Below are 9,164 nucleotides of genomic sequence, written 5' to 3' on the forward strand. Positions count from 1 at the left end.
TCCATCCATCCATCCATCCATCCATCCATCCATCCATCCATCCATCCATCCATCCATCCATCATCTTTATTCGCTTCTTCCTTTTTGGGTCACTGCTGTCCATATCCAGCAGTCACTGTACAAGAGGCGGGGGACACCCTGGACAGGTCTGCAGTCCATCACAGGGACACAAAGAGACAAAGGAGACAAACAACCATTCACACTCTCTCTCACCTAGAAACAATTTAGAGTTACCAGTCAGTCTAACATGCAAGTTTTTGGTCTGTGGGAGGAAACCGGAGTATCTGGAGTCAACCCACGCAGCACAGGGAGAAAATGCAAACTCCACCCAGAAAAGCCCCCGGCCGGGATTTGAACCGGAGCAACTTGCTCGCTGAGAGGTGGCAGCTCTACAAACTGCACCACCGTGCCGCCTGGTTCACAATACCTGTGAGAATACAAATATCTGCATTTTTAAAGTCCAAAATAGAACCACCTGACACAGATGTTTGGTGCCAAAATGCCAATTAGCAAACATCAACATTTGTTGCTAATTGGCTAATTAGCAGGTAGCGATTTCTGCACAGCCACTGGGAATGATCAATCAGCATATTTCCACGTGACTGTTCCAGCAGACTGCATGTGGCTGTCGATGGTTTGTGTCTTTATAAAGTCAGAAGGCGTGCAACCTCCAATAATGCTCTATCAATCGGCACTCCACATTTCAGCTATAAAAGTCCAAATGGACGGGGGTGATGGGGGCGGTTTGGCTATTTGGCAGCAGGAATTACCAATAACATTTTGTAAAAGCTCATTTCTCTCCCTAATCAGAGAAATACTTTGTTCGTGGACCGTTGGGTTTTCCACAGGCCCTGTGAATGAATAGCTGGCTGAACACGTGGCACCGCTGGACGGGGGGTGGGGGGGTTAAAGGCTCAAAGGCCAATGATTTGATTTGCCACCAATTTGCCACCTATTTTCTTTCTGCATGGCTTCTCGGCTATACTTTCTTAACACGTATACCTCCACTCTGGTGAGTGGCCATTATTTAGCTTCCAGCCAAGGCCCATTTTGTTTCTCAGTCAGCGTGTCCCCTCAGACGTTATTTGAAAGCCATCAGGACTCTTTGTGCATGCACGGAGAGTCTGGAGAAAGCACAGAGGAGAGAAAAGTTATATTTCATTACTGCGGCACATTTATTCGATTTGTGAGACACTTGGTGAGGAGAGTGGATCCAGAATGCAACAGCATGTATTTGTAGCAATAAGAAGCCAATCAAACAATGAGCACATTTATAAAAGTTTCAGAACTGCTGGGGATTCATTGCTGTTTGGACTTTCGATTAGTGTTCCCATCTGCTTGTCAATCTGCTTAGATTATAAATTCCCTAACCAAATGAATTATTTCTGCAATGAAATTTAGATTTATGAGTCAAATGGAAAGAAAAGACGAACGCCGTAGAGCCTTTCAGGAAGTTCTTCTATTCAATTGTCTTTGGTAGTTCCTGGTTTCTGAACATTTGAGCCAAAAACATGCCGAGAACCTGGCGACACATCATTGGATGGGCAGAAAATGACCCCACACATGTCCCGCCAAAGTGCGCTGCATGAATACACGTTTATCTAATACGATTTTAGCTTTTCTAGCTTTAAAATGTTAGCGTAACATTTTTGACCCCAAGAGTCAAAACAGGATTTCTCTCCTGACAAGCCAGTCTTTTGAGCACAACGAGGTTTTTTTTCTTTCTTTCCTCATCAATTAAACTTTTGACATACAAATAGTGGTGCCTCCAGGAATGTTTTAATGGGTGGGGCCATGTACGGGTTTCTGAAAATCCTGGGGTGGCTCACCAAAACCAAAAGCCCAAACAGGATTCCAGAAAATTTGTTATGCTGTCATACATAGGTCATATATCAAATACAGTAATACAGGAGTTAGGGAATCTTAGCTTTTTTATTTAAAGTCGATATTGTGGGGCCGATATGAGATAGAGGTAGGGCAGCCGACTTGGGACCAGAAAGCCGCAGGTTCAACTCCCCGCCATTCCCACATGTCGTGGTGTCTTTGAGCAAGACATCTAATCCCTAAGTACAGCGAAATTACATTCCGTACAACCGTCCGAAATATAGACAGAAGTGTACAAGGGCTGCAGCTTTGCAGAATAATAGAAGGTCCTTTTGCCTAGTTCAGTCCTCACTGAGGGGACACTGCAGGTAATAATGTCCTGAGAGCGCACGCTGTAGCTGCACTCACGCAGAGACATGTAGGAGGAGATGTATGAAGGCAGCAGACCAAGAAGTGATTTAAAGATGAAAATGTACCAGTGGGAGAGTCTGTGTGAAGTTAATGGTGACCAGTTAACCAGTGAATACTGGGTGCAGTGGTGGGTACGGTAGTTACAGCCAGTTATGAATCTTAGTGCACCATGATAGACAGCATCCAACATCTGCAGCATCCAACATCTGCAGCATCCAACATCTGCAGGGTTCTTGTAGGAGCGTTCATGTAAATAATGTCACCGTAATCAATGGAGGGAAGGAAAGTCACAGTTACAAGGCGTTTCCAAACATTCAGAGTTAGACAGGATCTGTTTCTGGAAGAAAAAAAAAAAAATCAGTTTTTCTTTCAATTTTTTCCCAAGTTTTCCACATGAGGCTTAACAGAGAGATGCTAATCCACTAAGATATCAAAGTATTTATAAGAATCGACAAACTCAATAAGGACAAATTTCTTTATGGCCCTAAATTATTGGCCCTACCGATATATCGGTCGAGCTGTACATACTGTTGACAAGCGACTGTCTTTTCTAGGTTATATTTGAAACTAACTGGGTTTTAGCATGTTTGCCTTTTAGACTGTTTACTCTTGTTACTTAATTTATTTATGTTTCCATTCATTGTTCAGCTGCAACCGTAAATGAAAACTCGAATCATACAAACTTGTTAAGTTTTAAAAATGACAAAGGTTTAGTTTACGTGAAAACAGCTTGAGAAAAACTCAAACCCGAATGGTATCTAATGATAACTTTGAGTTTTTCTTTTCATTTTGTTCAGGCATACATTCGGTGCAGATGGTGTGGCTCATTACCGGACTCTCCGGTAAAATAACACACCTCTCCTTCCTTGGTGTGAGCGTTGATTTCCTGCCAATTTCCAGAGGCTTTCGCTCCCACACCTGGAGATTTTTGGCAGGTTCTTGAAGCGCTCTTATGTTTGTTTTATTTATTTATCTTTGCTGCCAAGTATATTTCTTTCCCTTTATTTAATTTTCAGAAATCATATTTGTTGACGGCTGTACAAAAGCACTTTATGTATTTGAATAAATTTGGTTGTAACTTGATTTCTGAATAGAGGTTGTCCTGAATAAAATCTTGTTCTAAACAGATTGTCCACTTGAGAACAAGTAATTTGAAAGAGATGTGCAATTAAATTAGGAACTTTTCCAACATTTTCCTGGAAAACTTTATTATTACTCTGAGTTTTGTGGCATCAGCTTACCAGGCTTTACCGACATAATCTGTTTCATTTCATATCGGGCTCGGGGTCAGTTATCTGAGCCTGTCACATCAGACAAGAAAATATCAAAACTAATCTACAAAGAGGAAATGGAAAACCAGCCTGCCAGCCTACGAGTCGTGTGTGCGCTTCTTCATAATCAGGCTTCATGGCTGTAAACAAATGTCAGAGTGTTCCCGTCAGCCGAACCGGGTCCTGTTTAAATGGGCGGTTGGACAGGGCAGCGGTTTGTTCCAGGCGTCTGCCATGTTTGAAGGTCTCTCCTGTGGCTGGAGCTCGCAGATGGAAACAGAAAAGAGAGCGCTGCAGGATCAGGTGCTTTAATAATCCACATTCACACAGTCTGTCTGTGAGTCTCCATGAGGATGTTGCCAAAGAGCTGTTCAAACTACCTGGGCTTTGTTTGGCCTGTGCCACTGTGTTTTTGAATAAATCTGAATTAAATGATAAATGGACTGTTATTGTGTTGCACCTTTCTATCTTCAAGATACTCAAAGCTCTTTACATTTACCTCCAACACACACATTCATATAGCACTCTCCTACATCTCTATAAAGATTATCTGATTCTGTAGAGACTAATCAGAGCTTTAGATCACATTCACACACCGGTGGGACACACATCAGACACAATGAGAGGTCCAGTGTCTTGCCCAGGGGCACGTCAGCATGTGACTCTGGTGGAATTGAACCCCCATCTGTCCTATTGGAGGACAACCTCTCTAACCACTAAGCCACAGCTGCCCTTGCAGGGCAGCATAAACACTTGCTGTTTGCAACAAGATCCAAATGGAAAACTGAATTTAACACGAGTGTATACTTATGAATAAACCTGAATTAATAACCCTTAGAACCTAATGGAGCCAGCAAACAGCAAGACATGAAGGCTCTGACAAAGAACTGTGGTAAATCAGGATACGTGCACACAAGGAATGGTAATTACTGGGTGACAACAGGTGCGTTGATTACTAACGGAGTACAGGTATACAGGAAGCTGAAGCAAAGAAATGGTGAAACGGATCAACGGTCCATACTTCAGTTGTTCCTTTGACCTTCTCCAAGGTCTGCAAAGTGTTTTACAACTCATTTAGCCATTCTCACACTCATGATGCACCTTTTATTATGTGTTTATTACACACAATGTGCAGCACTTTTTTATATGTTCGCATGAAGGTGAAGGAGCATATTGGAGGCTAGACAGACATAATTCACTTGAACAACCCAAACCACTTAAACTCAACAAAGAACAAGAACCAATGAAACCATTTCTTGATTAAATCCCATTTCCATCACAGGTTTGCATATGAAACGTGTAAAGAAAGATGTCAGACACTCTGTTGGTGCTTGGAGTATATGTTGATGACACAACACGTTCAGTAGAAGACACCTGGACCTCTTTTTTGATCTTTGAACACACAACTTCTCATTCGAGGAGATTTCCCAGTTCAAACCGAACAAACAGATCTCTCCCTTCTGAAGAGTTGTGCTCTTTGTTAATCTGAGCCACATGAGAATTGTTTTGGTCACAGGAAAGTGCAAATTTGTGTGAAACTGTCGGGATTAGTTTTTAATTTTATTTTGCAGTCCAAGTCAGCAACCACCTTCTCTGTTTAAAGTTGGTCTTGTTTCGTCAGTCATGGGATTCCGTCACGTTGTTCTCAAATCATCTTTCTCTGTTGAACATTGTCCTCAGAAGTGTCCCTTATCCTTGAGATGTTGGTGCACCTCTCCATGTTTGAGATTTGTTTACTTTTGTTAGATCAAAAATGAAATATCCACAGCAGATATGACCTTTTTTTTCCAGGCTTTTGTTCCATCTCCTCTACAGCTTCCAGCATTTTATATTTGACCAGGCCCTCGTCTTGTCACATTCGTTTCAGTTAACCAGTAATGTCCGCGGTTGTCAAAAACCATTGGTTTTGGTGGCGTGATGCTCACGCCGCAAAGCATGGTGGAGGGTATATTGTATTTGCCCAGAGTTCTTAGAGATTTTTTATGGTGCTGGATGTGAACAATCCCTTATCGTCCTCACAGCCATACAATTAGAATCATCATTAACCGCTACTATCAGCACATCAATGGGCCAGAGGGGTTATAATGGACTTATAGACCATTTATGGAGTCATCAGTCAATGCAATTGTTAACTAAACTGTCTGTCATGGAGCCAGAGCTAAGTGGATGGTCACTGGCTCAACTGGGGAGATTGGAATGGGAGTATGTGAGGTGAACGTTTATGGTACGTTATTTACACGATTTATGTTCAGGAGCATCTAATCTCGTTTTGAAGCTATTTTCCACAGAGAGTTTGTAAGTGACCATGAGAGGGACCAATACGGACGTCCAAAAGGTTACAGTGTATACACGACATAATGGTCAGATCAGTTAAAGGGACTGCTGGTTGGTTGCTTTTATTTTATTATTTATTTTGGCAGTCTTACACACGAGACACCAAGTAGCTGAAATTAATATCTCTCTCTCTAATATATATATATATATATATATATATATATATATATATATATATATGGGATATATTCACTGTAAGCAGCAGAAGGCTCTGCTCAGACACGTTTTGGTTTCTAGAACGTGTACAAGTGATAAAGCACTCTTTGCAGTTTTCAGGATATTATGTACTAAACTAAAAGTTGTCAGTGACAGCTTGGGGGTGCGCTCCCTGCACCCCAGTCTAAGTCCTACAGCGGTGAGAAACACACAAAATGTTTTGTTTTCATGTACCATTTGTATATGTGCAAAAAAGTGGGCATAAGTAGAGTTTGCCAAAGAATTTACGATTTTAGATGATTCAAAATTCTTTAAAAAAAGTTGTGTCTCAGTGTTTCCTCTACCATTAAACAAGCTGAACTGAACCCAGCGCCCTGCCAAGGCAAGTCATTGTGAGCTAGTGGAAACACTGAACTTTACTGTTTGTGGACAGATCTCCTAAGATCATAAAGCTTCAGTAGTGATTGTGTAAAAAAAACCCAAACATTAAAACCATGAAAATGGCCGTTCAGTCAGTCCAACTTTCTGTGAGCGGTTTAAACTTTGGGTGATGTTTGATGTACAGACGCACAGGAGTTGTATTTTTGACCCGTTTCCCAAAAACTATTGTCTTTGGAGAACAGAAATTGTTTTGGCCACTTTTGTCTACATTGTAGGACGTACTACTTCCAAATGTTACAGCTCGTGATTCCTGCTCTGACCACTTCTTTTAAAGTCTTCATGATTCAACCTTAAACTGTGAGTGGTGAAAACAAAAATATATCAAAAAGGGAATGGCACCTTCACTGCGTATATACCGCCACCCCTAACGAGGCTGAACAAGTTGCAGCCATGTTTAATGTGGGTGTCTGTAACGAACGCTGTTTGTCATGTTGTCTCTCCTCAGATGACCCAGGAACAGTGCTCTCACAGGAACAATGTCCAGAGTTCAGAGAAACCACAAGTGTACAAAGTGGGAATATACGGCTGGAGGAAACGCTGCCTTTACTTCTTCGTCCTGCTGCTCATGATCCTGATCCTGATCAACCTGGCACTAACTATCTGGATTCTTAAGGTCATGAACTTCACCATCGTAAGTCCTGTTTCGTGTTGCTCGTTTCGTTACAAGCTGACATGTTCTACGAGATAAATGCAGCTCGGCTGTAGCTTCTTCAACATCTGCTCACACTGGTGAATAGCATCGATAATGGTTTCAATTTGTTCATTTATAGAATATAAATAGTCTGTTTTTGAATATGCATTTTTTGTAAAAAGTCATTTTCTTGCATTTCTTTATGACATGAACGTATGATCTCTGGATATTTAGGTTCCAGTTGTGTTTTTACTGAGATGGATTACCGTAATTTCTGGACTATTGAGTGCACTCTAATATAAGCCGTGCCCACTGAGTTTAAATTTTATTTTATTTTGTACATATTTAGGCCGAGCTTGTTTATAATCTGCGGGTGTCCACGTTGTAACATGAGATATTTGCACTGAAAGATTTTTTAAAAACTTTTAATTAAAAACACACACAAACACGTAGTGTTGTAATCAAGACCACCTAACCTGAGACCAAGTCAAGACCAAGACCGGTCTCGAGTACTACAACACTACAAATATGTTCAGTAAATCAAAAACAGTTAAATCTGTCATCTGGACAGTTTCTCTTTAATAAGAAACGTTTCATCCTTCATCCAAAGGACTTCATCAGTCTGAGGCCTGCCAGCAGGATCTGTCGTATTAAGTAGTGCCTTGTTAAGCACGTACGGTATTTTATTTTATTTTTTCTTGAACAGTGCCTGTAACAAGGCTGGTTAAAAATAAATAAATACAGTACCATGTCAGGAAGTCGTGCAAAAGTTGCCCCCCCCCCCCCCCCCCATTTCATTGGTCCATTGTGACATGTTCGATAATGTCATTGGTCTGATTTTTTTTTAGCTTTTATTTATACAAGAAGAGTCATTGGGTCACGAGGACCCACCCCCAATAGAGACATTTATCGGGCAGCTATGTGAGCACCCGGGTGTCACGAGGCTGAATGTTTGGTGGCATGAAGCTCGTTAACCCGTCAATAATAAAATAAATCCGTAAATTATCCGCAGCATTGTATAAGTCGTGGGGTTCAAAGTGTGAAAGAAGGAGCAGCTTATAATCCATAAATTACAGTATCTCATGTGAGTTTATACTTGTGAGTCTTAATGAAGTGCATCTGCTTTCGTTTGACTTTTTGACACAACTGCAACCACTGCTTGTTGCTGTTAGGAGGTATGTGAGTAATACTTTGTACACTTGAACACCATGCTGTTTCAGTCAGGTTGAGTTCTGGACTCGTTCTTATCCAACTGGATTTCCATGACTGGACTTGCACCGTGCACACAAGTAAAAAAGTTACGTGTAGATTACTTACAAACATAATTCTATGATCTGGGGCTTAGAATGTTTTACTATTATGTGTTTTTTGGGCAGTGTTACATTTCTTCAAGTTTGTTTCTTGAAGTAAGTTTCATAATTTTGAGAAGTAATCGTCTCATTTGTTTTGTGAAGTTAAATAATAGATAATGGAGACAAAACTTTAGCATGTCTCCTATCAATCCAGTTTGGTTTCTCATATCGCACCAGTTCTTCTTCTTCTTTCGGCTGCTCCCTGCGTTTGGGGTCGCCACAGTGAACTCAGTCACACGAAGACTTGTCAGTGATTTTGACGCCGGACGTTCTTCCTGATCAACCACAGACACCGAGCTACCACAGCCCTGTGTGGAGCAGAGAGCTGCATCTAGGACACCCCGAGGAGCAGAGGGTGGGGGTTAAGGGCCTTGCTCAAGGGCTCAGAGTGGGACGAATGAGGGTGGGTGCTTCACCTACCCCACCCACATTTTTGATGTTGTCAGTATCAGGGCTTGAGCCGGCGATCTTCCGATCACAGGCCCACCTTCTCTAACCTCTGCGCCACTGCTCTCCTTCTTATCACACCAGTTGAGCATCAAAATTAATTATAAGGCTAAAAACAAATCTGAACCCAAGTCAGATTTAAGGACAGTCAATTAAATTCTTATTATACTGTATTATATACCTTATTATATATACTGTAGTATATACTGTAGTATATACCTTATTATATATACTGTAATATATACTGTAGTATATACTGTATTATATACATTATTATATATACTCTAGTATATACTG

General features: G+C 41.1%; 1 protein-coding gene across 1 annotated transcript in view; it reads left to right on the forward strand.

Annotated features, from left to right (window-relative positions):
- sgcd (sarcoglycan, delta (dystrophin-associated glycoprotein)) overlaps nt 1-9,164 on the forward strand; it is a 68,804-nt gene that overhangs the window by 13,186 nt on the left and 46,454 nt on the right. The window contains exon 2 of the mRNA XM_037688202.1: nt 6,883-7,068. Coding sequence (XP_037544130.1) covers nt 6,883-7,068 — 186 coding nt within the window. The remainder of the gene's footprint in view (nt 1-6,882; nt 7,069-9,164) is intronic.

Source organism: Nematolebias whitei, chromosome 14, assembly GCF_014905685.2.
Source record: "Nematolebias whitei isolate Nwh7 chromosome 14, NemWhi1, whole genome shotgun sequence".
Taxonomy (NCBI): domain Eukaryota; kingdom Metazoa; phylum Chordata; class Actinopteri; order Cyprinodontiformes; family Rivulidae; genus Nematolebias; species Nematolebias whitei.